Source organism: Chelonoidis abingdonii, chromosome 16 (genome assembly GCF_003597395.2).
Source record: "Chelonoidis abingdonii isolate Lonesome George chromosome 16, CheloAbing_2.0, whole genome shotgun sequence".
NCBI lineage: Eukaryota > Metazoa > Chordata > Testudines > Testudinidae > Chelonoidis > Chelonoidis abingdonii.
Genome location: NC_133784.1, coordinates 25,578,103 through 25,594,915, shown reverse-complemented (window position 1 = coordinate 25,594,915; position 16,813 = coordinate 25,578,103). Strand labels below are relative to the sequence as shown.

Below are 16,813 nucleotides of genomic sequence, written 5' to 3'. Positions count from 1 at the left end.
CACTGCTCTATTAAAGGAAATATCACAGCATGCCTTTCTGAGCCTGGCCCTTTAAATTAAGCAGAGCCAATCAGCTAGAGTCCTAGCATAGCTGTTTTGCACATGCATCTCCTTTTCTCCCAGCTGGTAAGTGTAATTCAAGAGGTTACACATTGAATGTCAATTTTTAGCATTCCTTAAATTATTGTGATCTGTTTCTGCAGCAAATGGTTTCTTCTTCTTTAGCAATAGGCGGGTTGCAGGAGGTATTTACCTCTTGTCATATAAGGCAGAATATACATTTTATCACCTTTCAAGTTTGCACCAAGCTGAAGGTATTAAACATGCACATGACAGATTTTCTGTGTGCAGTGAATAGGGATTCTTATAGTTAGCTTGACTTTTTTTTTTTAAGTGTAGAAAGGTTTTTATGTAGTCAAGACTAAATTCTGTGGGTTAATTTGATAGTAATTACTGTTTAACTTTGTACTGTGAAGTTGCCTTGGTTGAAAGAGCTTTGATACCTTTTGCTAAGGATTAGATTCTTCCTAGTGTAGGTATTTGTGATCTGAATGGAGTGAGGGTGAAAATAATATCTGCAATTTCATAGTTTATACTGTGTCAACTTTAATGTTTATCTTATAGTTACAAAATGGAAAACAGTAGTGAGTGACTTCTTCTGAAACATCTTTTTCCTACAGTACATATAAGACTCAGAGGCTATTTAATCCTTAAGATTCATTTAATAAAATCTTATTACAGAAGTTTAGTTTAGAGAACTACAACATTTACAAAACTGAAGTATACACAGTTCTACAAAACAAAACATTAAGTTTGAAAATCATGTGTAAGTTGCATTCTATATAATATTTCACGTCAGAGATATCGGGTCTTTGCAGCAGCCTCTTGCAAGCAAGGTCCATAGGACTGAAAGAGGCCAAAGAAGAGAGTGCTTTATAGCTACTTAGAAAGTTAGCAATGCCCTTCTCAAAATTAGGCCTTTGAGTGTATGTTTTTCTGTCTTTACACATAATCTGTATTAAAATCATAAGCATCATCCTGATCAGTTGTCTCATCCAAGTTGAACGATAAAGTATGGGACTGTTCACCTTCAGAAGAGAGAATCTGTTAGACTGAAATCAATACTAGGTTGATACTGTTACAGAGAATGATGTATTTATTACTTAAGTCACTGGCTTTAAATACATACCTGCTGTTTGCTTTTCTGAGCTTCCATCCTCCATGCTGAGTTTTGCGGGGTTTGTTTTGTTGCTTGTCTGAACATCACTTTCCTAAAACAAATTTACAGATATTATTGCTGTTTTTTTCAGTCAGCAGTAGGAATAAACTTCCCTTTACAGGGGAGACTCCTGTAACAGATCTACCATTCCTACAGAACTGGTGCTCCTTACATAGTTTCAGTGACTGATCAGCAGGTGTACGGATTCCAATTCACATTACCATTTCAAAGAGTTTTATTAAATGTTTAAATATTTTTATGTAGAGCATTCAGCGAAACCATGTGGTGCTTTAACCATTCCAGCTCCATTACTGCAAAGGCACTGATAATCTTTAAAAGAAAAAATCCTCAAATAGTAAGACTTGTGCTACAGTCATACTGGGCTTCACCTTCGCCCTCCCAGCTTTTTTTTAACATTTAGATGTAAATTCTTCATGGTAGGCAAGTAGCATATGCAGAATTATTAGACATTACAGTTTGGCAAGGATCACTTCAGTCACACTGTGGGAATTACCACTAAAAACTGAGTAAGGGAAAGAGGTAAGCTTTTTTCTCAACAAAATGATGAATAGGATTTTTTCCATCTGTTACATGGTCAGACATTCAACAGCATATGGGAGGTGACTGCTTCTCTACTGGGGTTACTACACTGGCACAGCAGAGCTGGGAAATCAAACCTATTTGCACCAGAATTACATAAATCATGAATTCCTACAAATAGTAAACCAGTTACAGCTTCCAGCTTATTAAAGAGTTGCCTAGTCACTCTACTTTATAAACACCAACCTATATCAGTTTTTATTTTAGGAACGCATCAGCTCAACCATTGTTTGTGAAGTGCAATATGGTCAGATTTCATATATTTTGAGCACTAAAGAAAAAAACAGGTTTTGTTAATCAGCATGGGAAGGTTTAACACACCAAAGCTGCTATAGGTTGCACTACTTCTTGGCCAAGCTTCAATTTAAAACCAGATAAGCTGCCATAAACCTGTATTTCAGGAAGGCACAGGGATGATAACACACCAAACTCATTCTCCCGGTGTAAGCAGAACTGAGTTGTTAAAGAATTTGGAGACTTTACCAGAGAAGGTTAAGAGAAAACATTTTGATTTCCTCAAGTGATGAGTGGAGCTAGAAGTTAGTTGAAGATGAAGAATTTTATATTCATTTTGAGTAGCTTTTGTTCATTCAGTGCTTTAAGAAGTGACTATAAAAATAAAGTTTATGAAGTTCTAAGTTTGTTGCTCAATGATTCTGTAGCAAGTTCACTCAGTTGAGCACTACTGCCACAAACTTATGCTAGGATCTGAAAGACAAGGTGGATTCTATCTGACTCCTACATCATCACCATGATGTGCTTCTGAGAATTCTACAGCTGACACTTAATTAACAATTTGGTTGATGGATGAGCCAGAATAAAATCCAGCTCATTCTTCCAGAGCTGTTAGCTCTGCAGATGTAAGGAGAAAACTGGTTTAGAAAAAGCCCAGTAAAATGAAGACAGGACTCAGATGCAAGGCACAAAGTTTGAGTAGGATAGTGCCGTTCTCAGGCACTCACTTTCCTGACCATAACAATGAAGTTCTCTACCTCTCCTTCCCCCCTTTTTGTAGTCAGGCTAACAGACTCTCTAGGGGAGAGATTAGGTGGTTTCCCCTGCAACCTCTACAGTGGATACCCTTCTCCATTTACAAGCTGTGGTACTGATTGGTTTTTATCAGCTATGTCTTGCCTCTTCAACAGCTTCCTCTTCCTCATCGCTGTCCTGGTCATCTTCAGTTAAATCCTCCCCTTCTTCACTTGTTTCCATGTTCTCCAGTTCTGATGTTCCCTCAGTTAGTTCATTCTCTTCTATGGTCCCATTGGTCAAGCCAGAAGACTGGAAAACGATACTGCTTGCCAGATTGGGATGTTTTACAGCTGTGAAAGATATTAGACACCTCTGTTAATAAAGTTAACAGATGGACCTAGATGTAATGAACAGATATATATTGGTATCCATTTCCCAAAGGGTGAATCAACTTCCCATCGCCTGCAGGAAAGAAAATAAAACTCAAGTGTGGCAGTGAGGATCCAAGTTCTGAACTGACCTTAACATGCACCCATGGTCACCAATCAGTTAACAATACAGCAGTCTGACAAACTGCCCATACAAATAGATTCTTAGTTAAAATACCGTACATAGCTTCTTTATGCTGTTTCCTCCCCTTTTCCAGATGGGAGAAATTCAAGCAGACAGATTAAGTGATTTATCCAGTGACCTGGAGTGAATCAGTTGTATAGTTGAGAAAAAATTTCATTCCATGTCTTGTACTCTAGCCACTAGGTCAGCCTTACTCAAAATGTTTAGTAACTTTAACATGCTGATTAAAACTGGCAGCAGCACGGACCCTAGAATTTTACAGTGAAGGGGATGCATCCCAATCTTAATCTGAAGCATCAAGTTGTTATATACATTTATTGTTAGACATGGACAGACTTGAAGAGGAGGTGCAAACCACACAGCTATTTCACTCTTACAGGAACATGAATTCTGGAAGCTGCCCCAAAGAGGGGACTGCATGCCCGTAAGGCTTATAAAGGGGGCCCCAAAATGAAGTTTCAGAGAATACAAAGGACTCACAAGGTGTTTATGTCTTTCAGGTCAGGGCCAAGCAAAGATAGCCACATACCACCACCCCCTTAAAAAAAAAGTCCATAAAGAAACAGTGTCAGCGAGGAGGAAGTGTTCATGGAAGCAACTTTTCCCATAGTACCACAGAAAAGGCAGCTATGTAGTGAAAGCTTTAGATTTCAGCGTATGACTTGGCAAAATAAGGAATTTGAAGGGAAGAACAGGAGGATTCAAGCACTAAAAAAAGGTTCATGCAGATTAGTGGAAACAAAGGACTAGCCAACTAAGTAATAACTATGTAATACAGGTTACAGCTACATCATGTGTCTCTAAAATAGGGCTCTTATTTGAGAGCTGTGTGCTAAAAACATACCCACCATAACTGTGGTAGTGCATTACAAAGATGAGTCTCACCTTTAATAGTGTTCATGTTATCCTTTGCCAGCTCCTCTAAGTTAAAACCCTGCTGCATTTCCGCTACCACCTCCTTGGTGAGGTATGGTGACAGACTCCGTGATGCAGGAAGCAATGAATGGTAACTAACTTTGGCACTGGGCAAAGAAAATACTGGAATTAAAATGGATTTGACAACACACTAACTAAAACCAGCAACATGCTTAAAGGCACCCCAGTGTTTAAAAAAAAATACAACCCAAGAAGCGATGTCTCTTCTCACATATCTCAACATAAGACTTGTAATTTTTCCAAACTTCATCAGAAAAATTCTGACTATATAATCTGTCTTGCATATTTTATATCAATATTACGTTCTTGGCATTCTCTAGAGGGGGAAAGAGGAATTACACCTTTTTTCCTGTCAGTACAGACCACATCAGCCCACTAGCTATAAAATCTCAACACTATTATTTAGCTGAACTCTAAGAAATATGGGAACCGCTATAAATCTAAACAGACCAAATGGTGCATCCATGCTGTTGGGATGGTGCTAAATTGGTGTGGCCATACTGAATGAATGTGAGCATAACATGACAAACATGGCTGAATGGCTGCAGAGGATCCTGGGAGCAGTTCCCCTTTAAGCAGAAGCAAATTTGATAAAGGACTGGCAAAGTCTGCATGTACGGATTATATTGAACCTATTGGTTGGCAAATCTGGGCCCATGCAAAAGTAAATATCACATGTACAGAGTTCCAGCATGGAGCACAGGTTGACCTGGTTATAGTGACCTTACAGCAAGGACATCACGCAGAGCCAGAGTGAATGACTGATGAGTGAGTAAATGTGGGGCGATCTTCCTTCGGTACTACCTCCCTGTCCTCCAGCCCCTTCTATAAACACTAATTAAGTAAATATTAGCAACTACCCGCCTACTGGCCATGCTTTTAAGACATGTGACTTTTCTGAGGGGGAAAAAAAAAAAAAGAGTATAAGAATCAAGCAAAGTCAATTACTGTTGGTTGGAATTCCTTAATCGACGCTTGAAGAACAGGGCCATCTCCAAGTTTTTGGCCGCCTGAAGCAAAAAAATTTCCCCCCACCTCCCTGTCCCAACTCCGCTCCATTCCAACCCCTTCCCCAAATCCCTGGCCCCTCCTCCTCCCCAGGAATGCAATATTTCCCATCCTACCCCTGCCTCCCGGGCAAGCCTGGGAGGGAGGAGGGAGCAGTGGAGCAGCAGCACACTCGGGGGATGAGATGAGCTGGGGGAGGAGCGATTCCTCTGCCCCCCCCATTACTTCCTGTGGCGCTCCCCACGCCCCCCACTGCAGCAGCTCACCTCCACTTCGCTTGCTCCCCTGAGCACTCCACCGCCACTCCACTTCTCTCCCCTCCCTGGCACACGGCAAGCCTGGGAGGGAGAAGGGAAACAGCAGAGCGGCAGTGCGCTCGGGGGAGCAGGTGGCAGTGGAGCGAAGGTGAGCTGGAGGGGGGGGGAAGAGGGATGGTTCCTCTGCCCCCCTCCCCTGGTTACTTCCTGCGGCCCTCCCCGTGTTTCCCACCGCTGCAGCTCATCTCCGCTTGGGGCCGGCTCCTGGCTTTTTGTGCCCCAAGCACATGCTTGGAGCACTGGTGCCTAGAACTGGCCCTGTTGAAGAAGCAACACTGCTAGACAAGAGTAGCCAAAACTCTGCACCGTGGGCTCAAGTAGGACTGTGAACCAGAGGGGTCTCAAGGCAACCAAGGCCTTGCCTCGAGGGAATCTGAGGCAGACCAGTGGGCTGAGAAGAACAGACCAGGAGGGAAGCAGCAGTCTATAAAATTGGTAACCACCTTCTCTGTTTTCCAAGCAGGAACTGCTTGAAGCTAGCGCAAGGTCTGTTTGTGTATGTTTGTGAAAGACTCATTAAGAGGATTGTATAGCTCTTAATGTCTAACACAGAAGTTAATATAACTCTTTACCACTTGTGTAATTCCTTCTCCATAAACTGCTGTGTATTGCAGATAATTACTGCAGACCTTTTCCACTGGCGCGACAGTAATCTGCTCCACTGGGAGTCAGTAAAGATTCATTTCAGGGTTAGTAGCACCCCCTGTTGTCATCACATGCCTATGGAAGATTGACTTAATGGTTCAAAGGAAAAACAAAACTCCCATGGCAAAACTCTGCTGGAGCTGTGCTGTGGCAGAGTTCAGCAAACTTGCTGCAGATCTGTGTACACAGGGACCTTTACTCCATTTTCTTAAGCAAGTTCCAAAGATTAATTAAATAGTAGCTCATTCTCCCTCCCATTCTGTAGCTCTGTTGTCAAGCAAGTTCAACGAATGACCCCTTTGGTGTAGTATGCTGAAGCAGAAAGAAGAGAGCAACTTAACTAAACCTCTCCTGTCATTTGTTAGTACCCGGAGCTTCTGGTGACACTGTTGTAAAATGACTGGGTTTGGTTGGTAAGAGGTTCATATACTGAAACAAAATCAAAACATCCTTACCCCGTCCAGTCATAAAGTAGTAATTTAGCTGCACTCTCTGTGTCAGGGACACCTCCCTTTTTCAGCATTCCCCTTTTCTGTGCAAGTAAAGTTAAAAACTCCACAGAGTTTCTGAAGTCTGGGATGTTGTAGTACAGTATCATCTGAAATAATAAAAAAAAACATGGACAACGGTTCATTAAGAATCTGGTCCATTTAGTTCTCTCATGATTTTAGGAATGAAAGTACAAATCCAATTGTTTTAAGACTAGTTCCTACTGAGGAGGCGCGCACAGAAAGAGAAGTAAGGAGATATGGTTGGGGAACTCCTTTATTTCTTTTACTTTTGACATCACACATTACAGAGCAAAAGTAGCTATTCCATCAGCAAATGCAGCTGCCACAGACAGGTACTACTATCTGTGTTCTTATTCCAATTTATCCATGTATAGTTTTCTCACCTCTCCCGTGAAACAGCAATGGCAGTCCACAGAGACCTAACTCTGTAGACTTCAGTGGGAATTAGATCAGTATTCGCTTTAAAGCATTGAACATTCAGAATGAGATCAGAGTTGGATCTGACGTCTTCACTGTAACAGTAAGACATTGAGTGTATCCTCATTTCTCACTCTGCTAATAAAACGATGTGACTAAGTTAATTATATTTCATCAAAATAATTATAAAAATGTACTGTCAGAAGAGTCACTGGGAAAGAGGCAACTGGCTGAGAGGATCTGGTACATTTTATCTGTCTGCCAACATTAAGAATTAGATTTTATGTGATAGATATAGCACCAGTAAGTTGGTTCTCTGTGTCAATGAAGCTTCCCATCTGAGGGACCTCATGCATTCAACTTGCAGTAGATAGCATGCTATCCCTTTACAAAAGCTAACCTTGCAGGCCAGAAAGCAAGATCACCTTTTGTTGGAGCAATAAAGGTATGCAGGACCTAGATGCATCAGGATGAGATAAGAAAGGTACTGGAGCCATGCAATAACTTACCTGCTGTTTACTGCAGTGCTTCAGAATAGCATTTACTGCATCTAATAATTTTCCTGATGCTTCAGTATCTGTGGTGGTCCTCAAAGCCAGAGCAAGAGCAGAGTTGGAAGGGGCTGCAATGATGCTTGGGCTGTCTATCATCTTGATCTGTTTGTCAATATGGACTGTCTGCATGCACCTTTGAGAGAGCAAATGCATCCTGTCAGTAAGTCAACATAAATCCACCACCACGAAGCATTTGCTAAAGGATGAGAACTAGCAAAATATGAAGCTCAGTGTTGGATTGCATACAAACTCCTCATGCAAAGTCAGTTCCAATGCATCATCATGTGCTTCACATACAGTGGAAATCTGAAGCAAAGTAGCTTTGTGATTAGAGGAAGAAGCAAAGTGTTAAAACCCCAAGGTTCTATTCATGGCTGTGCAAGTGATTCATTGAGAGTGACCTGGGTGGGGCATCTATTTAATCTGCACAGTGTCTAACCTTTCCCAATAAAACTTCTGGCCCTCTATGGGTCAGTATTGCCGGCCAAATGTCACCCCAAGTGCCAAATGTCACCCCATGGGTGCCTTCATCTTTAATGAAAGGTATGGCTGCAGGAGCCTACAAGTAACAGGTCTAGCTGCTCAGACAGAAACAAAGCATCACATATTGGTAGCCTCTGCATCATCTGAAGGCTGCAATCTGCTCTTTATGCAAATCAGAGCTTATCCTTGGACTCATACATTGCAAGAGCAGTCACTGGACAAGCCCGTCTTCAATCAGATTTATGACCACTGGCTGTGTCTAGAGACAAGGCATTTATCTCAAAATTAATACAAAAATTGACAGTATTCTAGAACTGAAAATAAAAGATGTTAGACTTTCATCCTGAGTGTGATGGGGTGTACAAACTCCACACTGGGCAATAAGGGGTTAAGGAGTTGCTCTGGGCTCAGCCACACCTGCAAGAGATGCACAGGCTAGAGGAGCAGTTAAAAGGGAGCAGAACAGCTCACTTGTGAGCAGACCAGGGAAGAGAGCAGAGCTGCAACTCTCAGCTCCTGAGGACAGGGCTGAAGGAAGACAGTATCTGTTCTGACAGCCGCTGCCTGAAGGAACATCTCTGAGGGGAGGGCCTGATCCTGATACACCCTGAGAGGGAGGCATTCCTTCCTCTGTTACTAATTCAGTTTGTTTGTATTAATTCTCCTTGCTTTTTGTTTCTGGACTTACACACACCCCCACACCCCCCAAAAAAAGGGGGAGAGACTTGAAAGTGACCTGGTCAGAGGGCCACATCACAGGAAGAGGCACAGGCCACTTAGGAGGCAAAGCAGCCAGAGGCAGCCTACCCTAAGGGACAGAGTTGCTATACCATGCCCAGCCACGAGGAGGCATCAAGAAGTGAGCTAACCTTTTCACACAGAGATCCTACTGCACTTTAAAAGCTACATATGGGGCATACTCTGTCCACCACTGAAATGCAGCAGCCGTTTAGGGAGCGGTGCTCAGTTACAATGACTGATCAGAACAGGCAGTGGAGAATGCTGTAGCCAATTGAAACAGCTAGAAAATGTACATAATCAGAATATAACTACAAAACCAATGGTTTCATCAAATTAAACTTACTTGGTAACGCCTCTGACTGGCCCCACATTACAGACACGCATCTCCTTCAGACTATTGATTATACTGCTCTTCCCCACATTAGGGAAGCCTAATGTGAAGAAACACACAAACGAATGGTAAAAATACCCTAATTAGTTAAACAAGAAACCCTACTAAATTAGATCAGAACTACTGGCTTTAATACATGTAGTCAGAGTGAGATCAGAGTTGGATCTGAAGTCTTCACTGTAACAGTCAGACAGAGTATATATCCTCATTTCTCACTCTCACTCTAGTAGTAAAAAGGACAAGAAAAGTGACGTCAATTAAATTAAAAATCACAGCAAGGATCCATCAAGTGTAAAAAGAGGCAGTGCTGGTTGAGAAGAGCTACATGACTGGTTAGCATTCAATCTGGTAAATTAACTAGCATCAGATTTTTTTGTGCTTCCCATAGCCAGACTGGTCGCAAATTCAATCATCAGTTGGTCACCAATGTTAGACACACATATGAGAGCTACCTCTGATGGGTAGGAAGTGCAAGAGGCATCACTGGGTAGCTAAGTCCCACGTCAAACCTAAGAATGTTCAGTAAAAGGCTACAAAGTATTTCAAAGCCTGAGATGTGAGATAGCACCTACTGATTGTGTTGTATCACCCAGCTTCTATAATACTGTAGTTTCTTTGTAAGGAAAAGAAATACACCTTACCTATCACCCCAACTTGAATGGCTTTGTCTTGAGTCTTGCAGTGCTCTCGAAGAAGCTTCAAAAGACACTCACTTCCAAAACACATGCTGCCTCTTGACAAGTCAATGTGAGCTCGCTTCTTTCTGAGCTGCTTGTCCTGCTATAAAATTCAAAAATAAAAACATAGGACGGCCCCATTTTAACTGTATGTGTTTGGGATGTTAAACATGAATCCAAAGTGTACATTCTACTCCAATATACCTCTTTTGGATGGCCTTTACAGCATCTTTCTTCCAACCAGAAGGAAGGGACTTGAGATACCAATTAAAGTGCAGCTGAATTGACTGGCAGTAAGGAAGGCAGTCCTTCAAAATGTTAAGGAGACCATGCATCTAGCAATGTGAATTGACTAATGGGACTTGTGCTTCCATTCCCGGCTGTGCTGAAGTATCACTGTTGGACCTTGGGAAAGTCACATAAAGCCAGAATGGGGAGGAGCCCTTACTCACTTTGCTGAGCATTCATTCAAGTAATCCCACTGATTTCAAATGGGACTACTTGCATGAACAATTGTTTATTAATCTAAGGGCTCCACAATCTCTGTGCCTGAGTTTCTGCACTTTCAACATGCAGATGATGCTTATCTATTTCACTGTGGCACAGTGAAGATTAGCATGTGTTTGCAAAGCACTTTAAGTCTCACTGATGAAAACAGTGTTACATGAATATTATTAGGGTCTTAAAATATGCATGCAAGAATCAAAAGATATGTATTATCATGCTCCAGTGGGAGACGGGCAGTGGGACGCCACTTCTCTATTACCCCAACTCTTCGTGAAAAAATTCCAAATACCACTCTTAGTAATGTACAAGCTTGGGATGGAAATAAGTGTTCACTCAGAGGCTTAAACCAGTTTAATTAAATTGCTTTAAAAACAGATTAAATTTAAACCAGTGCAATGGTCTCCTGCAGACAAGACCTTAGATTTCAGGACTTCCTCATTCATTCAGTGCTGATTCCATTTTGTGCATCTTTCAGTACAAATCCTTCGCTTGTTGCCTTGCCTCAATGCAATTTTCCAGTCATAATTAGTAGTGTACATTACTGAAGCAAGAATTCACCAACAACTGTGAAGTTTCCCCACCCCAAGCAGAAACATCCTAAGACTGCTCATCACTGTCCCACCACGCCAGAAGAATCAGTTGCAGGAGCACAGCCAGTTGGCCATAACCAACACACACACACACACCAGTAAAACTTTGTATTTTAACTGGGAGAAATCAGAGTTGGATCTTGCAATCTTCATCTTCCTGTCAAGAGTCCTTGCTTTTCATCATGTTTCAACCCAGTGACACACATATGATTCTGTCTTACACAAGAGAGACAGCAGTACTCTTACCACACTTCTGTCCTTCAGCTGCACTGAGGATTTAAAAGCGACTGTTGGAAACTCATTCTTCAAATAATGTAACCATTTCTCCAAGTTCTCCCTTGGTACCAGATCTGGAAAGGAATACAGACCTTTCACTCTAATGAACTCCAAGTGTCACTGTACGGAATTTATTAGGCCTGGGATCTAAAGAATTGCTTTCTGTTTTCAGCCATTAGATTCATTTTTTAATATCATGTATAGTTTTAGGAGCTTTTGCTCCACACAGTAGGTGGTATAGTAGGTGAGATTACCCAGTCACCTCTGAGAAGGCTACTCTGTCCTTAACATTGAATCTTTTTTGCTCTTAAGCAAACAGTTGCACCATTAAAATAAATAAATAATGTTCAATAGTCAGTTTGACCTGTTTGTGTGGATCTTGTCACACAGCAAGAGGTGAGAAAACATAAAAATGGGAAAGTGTAATTCCTTGAACAAGACAGCGAGCTCAGAGTTGGATCTTAGTCATCAGTACTATCTCAGACTACATTGGTATCTTCCTCATAGCTCATATACTAACACAGAATCCTATGAATGACTAAACATCTGTACAAAACAGACCGTTTCACTTACCGATTTTGTTTAACACCAATAGTAGCTTTTTGTTTCCTCCAGACTGAGTAATGATTTGCTCCACCTGGGAGCACCGACAGCCCAGGGGATCTCTGGCATCTAAGACCTGCAGGACTATATCTGAAGCCTCAATCACCTGAAGTAGAATAGAGAAAACACATTCTCATCCACAAGATTAGAAACAGCATTACAGGGAACATCTCTGAAATCATCAGTACTGTTCTCTAAAATGAAAATTTCATTGTAATGAAAGAATGACCTGTAATTGAGCTTTCCATTATATAAAAAGTCAACTTACATTTTTGCAGTTTATTTTAAGACAACACAGGAAAACAAATTTAGTTACTGTTTGACTCCTTAACTCTTAGCATTGTACAAGGAAGACACACTCACCATCACACAGAACATACAATGCAGAAGTCTGGGTGTCAAGGTTAAGATAGTTTGTCATCTTTAAATCCAACAAATCTCCTTCAGTTAAAAGTGAGCAATGATGCCTGTTCTAACAAGGTTTCAATAATTAAAGGACACAATTAGCTTGAAATTGAGTTAATTCCAGAATTATTTAAAAGTAGTTTCAACTTGTCTGAGGCCTTGTCTACACTACAAAGTTTTGCCGACAAAATAAAACCACCTCAACGAGAGGCATAAAGCTTTTTGCGGTAAAGTTAACGCGACAGAGCATCAATGTAGACACTGTTTGTTTTGTCCTCAGAACTGGCTTCCACCGGTATCCCACAATGCCTATCCTGACCACTCTGCTCACTGTTTTGATCTCTGCTGCCCTGCACTGGCATGCACCCCTCCGCTTTCAAAGCTCTGGGAAGTATCTGAGAGCTGAGCATGCAGCTCCCTTTGGTGAGCAAAGAGCAAATAATTAGCATGGAATGCTCCAGTTCTGCCCTGCACTAGGAACACTGGAGCAAAACTTTATAATGTAGACAAGGCCTGAGTCCTCTACCAATTTTGTCATTTTACAATTGCATTTTCCCATTTTTAAAGTGTCTCTCTCCTGTATGAAAGACCCACACACACAGGGAAAACGGACTTGCTTTAGAAGGAAAAAATTGTAAAACAGGCTATACACAAGGTTTTGTACAAAAAAAAATAAAAGAATTTTTCAATGATATAATCTGTATTACTTGTAAGGCAGAGTTTTCAGAGTGATTTTTCTTTCGCTCTATAGTAATGGAGACAAAAGCAGTTAATCAAGAACAGATCAATTTTCTGCACTGATCAAACTTGCTTTATTCAATTTTTAATAAGGTCTACCAGGCAATCATGAAGAGTGTGTGTGGAAATCTTTGTTGTTGTGATCTCAAATGATAAAAGGGTTTTATAGCAAACCAAAATATCGAAGAATTTTCATTTTTTTTCATCCTATTGGCAGCAGCCCATTGGATTTCTCAGTCAGTTCTAACATTTGGGTCAGTATCAACCTATCATTGCAAAAGCAGTGTAACAATACAAGGATATGGTAGGCCTCTGTCTTGCAGGACAGAAAAGTGAAGCCCCTTCATCTTTTTCTTTAAGCAGGCAGATGTTAGTTAATTGGGAATGAGAGTTTAATGATAAATAACCTGATCCTGAAGTACTTTGGTAAAATGCTCCTTGACTTCAGCCCGAGAGGGATAGTGCTCAAAAGTGCTGAATGCCCACAAGTGGGAGTTGAGAGTGCTCAGCACCTTTACAACACTGAGACCCTAAAAGTGTACTGTTTTCTAACAAAGTCCATAATATATAAACCTCTTAACTGAAAAGGAAAGTATTAAATTAATTTTTTTGGATGCTGATGAAAATATAGAAAGTAATAATTAAAGGTGCCTACCTTTTTAAGTTCTCTACAAAATGACTTCTTTGAATTTTTATCCAGCAGTGTGTTAGATTTTGCTTTTAGTTTCATGGTTGATTCCTGAATGAAAAGAGGATGGGAGGAGATAAGAGAATCTGAAGCCACAAATTAAAATATTGTCTTTACACAACAGAAGGTAATAGCAACTAGAACTGCAATATTTCTGATAGCATGAAAAAGCAACAATCAGGGAATACATGTTACTTGACATTAGCAGTAAACCTGACACCCCTATATATACTTTGATTAAAAGGCATGCATAACTTCCATGTTCTCACTAGTTCTATCACTACACCAAGTCTTTTCTGTTGGTCCAACCTGAAGGCAATGGGAGTTCTGCCATAGACTTCAAAGGCTGCTGGATTAGGCCTTATGAGAGGATGGAAAGTTTCTCTCTTGTGCTGCAAGTGAACTAGCCTCTTTGAAAAAAGAATGATACTACACATACATACCTTCTCCTCTGGATGTTTATTTGCTTCGGTAGCATTCTTTTTAGCCTGTAGCTTTCTTTTCTTTTCAAGGTCTTTCTGCCTAGCAAGTTTCTGCTTTTGTTTTAGTTCTTCAAGCTAATTGCAAGAAAACAAGACAGAGAACAACATTTCATAAGTTAAAGAGTATTATTCCTCCCCACTTACAATCAGGATTGTTTGTAAAGTGCTTTGAAGATGAAGAGCAATGCTTTAAAAGTGCTACACATTACCACCTAGGATTATTCTTTGAATATTTTGCATGAGTTTTAGTGTTAGTGAAGGGTGCCAGGTTGAGAGCCCTAGAAAGCTAAGTCATCTATCCATATAAGAAGCGAAATCCTGGCTGCAGTGAATTCAATGGCAAAATATCAGTGGGACCAGGATTTCATTCAAGAGTATGGTTTAGGTCTTAATTTTGACCAAGAGTGGTCGCGTTGAAGGAAAAGGGATATTCAGTCTCCATGGTCTTTTCAGTCTTGGTGTATGCGTCTCCGATACTGGTCTGGAACTATTAAGAAATCAAGGGCGGGAGCTTAAAGAACTGGTTGGCTGGTGTGAGCTTATTTCTTCTCCTGCTTTTACCTGATGGAAATGGCGATACATTATTACTGCCAATTAATCTTTTGGAGGCACTCAGATACTTCGGTGCCAAGACAGACAGAAATAAAAAGTATATTAAAGCTAATTTTAAAGAATTATACACAGGCAAGAAAAGAGTGTCCGTACATCTAGGTATAGTGCTTAGATTATCCACAAATACAATGTTTGTTTTAAAAGTCATAAGAAACATACAGTACTTAATCAGCAATAACCCAAATTTATGTGAATAAATTTAACAATACAGTTTAGATATTAGCATTAAGTATTCGGGTACATCACGCATAAAAAGTTATACAGCGAGTTGGCTGTGGAAAGAAATATATCAAAGAGTGAAGACTGTCCCTCAGTAATTGAGAATTTAGGGTAGGCTGTCCATTTTCAAAATATAATCCATCCGGGAAGTATTTCAGTTACTTTCCCAACTGCGCTTCTCATCGGCACTCCAGACACCTTCAAAACGATGTCAGAGATGGTCCTTCTGTGGCAGAGTAGTCACATTAGCAAATAGTGTTAATGTTGCCCACAAATATTTTGGTGCCTATACAGAGGATATCATACAAGTGTCAAACTGGCGAGACCTTTTCCCCCTCCTCCACATAATTTAAGTACACCTCTACCCTGATATAACACGACCCGATATAACACAGGTTTGCATATAGTGCAGTAACCCCGGGGCTCTGGCGGCAGGGCTCGGGCGGCGCTTTAAAAGGCCCGGGGCTCCAGCTGCTGCAGGGAGCCCAGGGCTCTTTAAATCATCACTGGAGCGCTGCTGCCGCTACCCCAGGGCTGCGGCAGCAGGGCCTGGGCGGCGCTTTAAAAGGCCCGAGGCTCTTTAAATCACCACTGGAGTCCTGCTGCCACTACCCCAGGGCTGCGGCAGCAGGGTTCGGCTGGTGATTTAAAGGGCCCAGGCTCCTCACAGCGGCCAGAGCCCAGGGCTCTTTAAATCACCGCTAGAGCCCTGCTGCTGCTATCCCGGGGCTGCGGCAGTGGGGCTCGGCCAGCGAAGTGGGGATATGCACATAACATCTTCATTCTATTACAAGCTGTATTTTACCCTTTGCTTCCTTTGCTCCGCTTCACGAAGAACCTCTTCTTTAAAAGGCGCAGCATTGGGAATTCCTGGATCTTTCTTGGGCTTTTTGTGCCCACGTTTCTTGGCTTCTTTCCTGAGTTTTCTGCTGTGTTCCCGAATCTATGGGCAAGAAAGAACAAAATCTGGTATTGGAGTCACAAATCCAGTTTGATAAAGAGACTATCACACTTCTTCCTTCCTTCATATTTATGTCTATAAAGTTTTTTCTGTGTTTGGAGTGAAGGGCTTTCAATTACAGACTGAATCAATTACAGACTGAATCAGCAGGTAGCTGTGCTTAAATAAGCAGTCCCTGAATACTGCAAAAATTAAATATTCAAAGACTTAAGTTATTATGTCATCTATCTGACAATGTAGATTTGTTCCCTACATTTAAAAGCAACTTCCCATTGCAGCTGAACCCTATGTCCACTCACAATAAGTTCTGTATTGCCTAGTTTTTGTATTACTTCAAAGCAGTTGGTTGGTTTTCTGTTTAAAAGTATTTGGCATTAAAAAAGAAAACTATTTTTACTAGGGCTGTCAAGAGATTAAAAAATTAATCGCACTGTTAAATGATAATAGAATACCATTTTAAAAAATATTTTTGGATGTTTTCTACATTTCAAATATATTAATTTCAGTCACAATACAAGGGTACAGGGCTCACTTTATTTTTTATTACAAATATTTGCACTGTAAAAAACAAAAGAAATAGTATTTTTCAGTTCACCTAGGACAAGTACTGTAGTGCAATCTCTTTATCATGGAAGTTAAAATTAGAAATGTAGAGTTTTTGTTTGTTGTTACATAACTGAACTCAAA

At 40.9% G+C, this 16,813-nt stretch overlaps 1 protein-coding gene and 5 non-coding genes across 6 annotated transcripts in view; all 6 read right to left on the bottom strand.

Moving 5' to 3' along the window:
- Positions 1–702: 702 nt before the first annotated feature.
- Positions 703–16,813, bottom strand: part of GNL3 (G protein nucleolar 3) — a 20,639-nt gene continuing 4,528 nt past the window's right edge. Inside the window, exons 3-15 of the mRNA XM_032805807.2 lie at positions 15,971–16,108; positions 14,296–14,409; positions 13,820–13,903; positions 11,992–12,127; positions 11,389–11,492; positions 10,010–10,148; positions 9,321–9,408; positions 7,709–7,886; positions 6,726–6,868; positions 4,250–4,386; positions 2,954–3,141; positions 1,190–1,271; positions 703–1,088 (exon numbers count right to left, since the gene is read on the bottom strand). Coding sequence (XP_032661698.1) covers positions 1,003–1,088; positions 1,190–1,271; positions 2,954–3,141; positions 4,250–4,386; positions 6,726–6,868; positions 7,709–7,886; positions 9,321–9,408; positions 10,010–10,148; positions 11,389–11,492; positions 11,992–12,127; positions 13,820–13,903; positions 14,296–14,409; positions 15,971–16,108 — 1,617 coding nt within the window. The 3' untranslated portion in view covers positions 703–1,002. The remainder of the gene's footprint in view (positions 1,089–1,189; positions 1,272–2,953; positions 3,142–4,249; positions 4,387–6,725; positions 6,869–7,708; positions 7,887–9,320; positions 9,409–10,009; positions 10,149–11,388; positions 11,493–11,991; positions 12,128–13,819; positions 13,904–14,295; positions 14,410–15,970; positions 16,109–16,813) is intronic.
- LOC116839727 (small nucleolar RNA SNORD19) lies at positions 7,258–7,331 on the bottom strand. Its single transcript, XR_004377225.1, has one exon. It is a non-coding gene; the product is annotated as a small nucleolar RNA SNORD19 (small nucleolar RNA).
- On the bottom strand, positions 7,971–8,049 carry LOC116839721 (small nucleolar RNA SNORD69). The gene has a single exon (XR_004377220.1). It is a non-coding gene; the product is annotated as a small nucleolar RNA SNORD69 (small nucleolar RNA).
- Positions 9,509–9,582, bottom strand: LOC116839725 (small nucleolar RNA SNORD19). The gene has a single exon (XR_004377223.1). It is a non-coding gene; the product is annotated as a small nucleolar RNA SNORD19 (small nucleolar RNA).
- On the bottom strand, positions 11,258–11,339 carry LOC116839722 (small nucleolar RNA SNORD19B). The gene has a single exon (XR_004377221.1). It is a non-coding gene; the product is annotated as a small nucleolar RNA SNORD19B (small nucleolar RNA).
- On the bottom strand, positions 11,857–11,928 carry LOC116839726 (small nucleolar RNA SNORD19). The gene has a single exon (XR_004377224.1). It is a non-coding gene; the product is annotated as a small nucleolar RNA SNORD19 (small nucleolar RNA).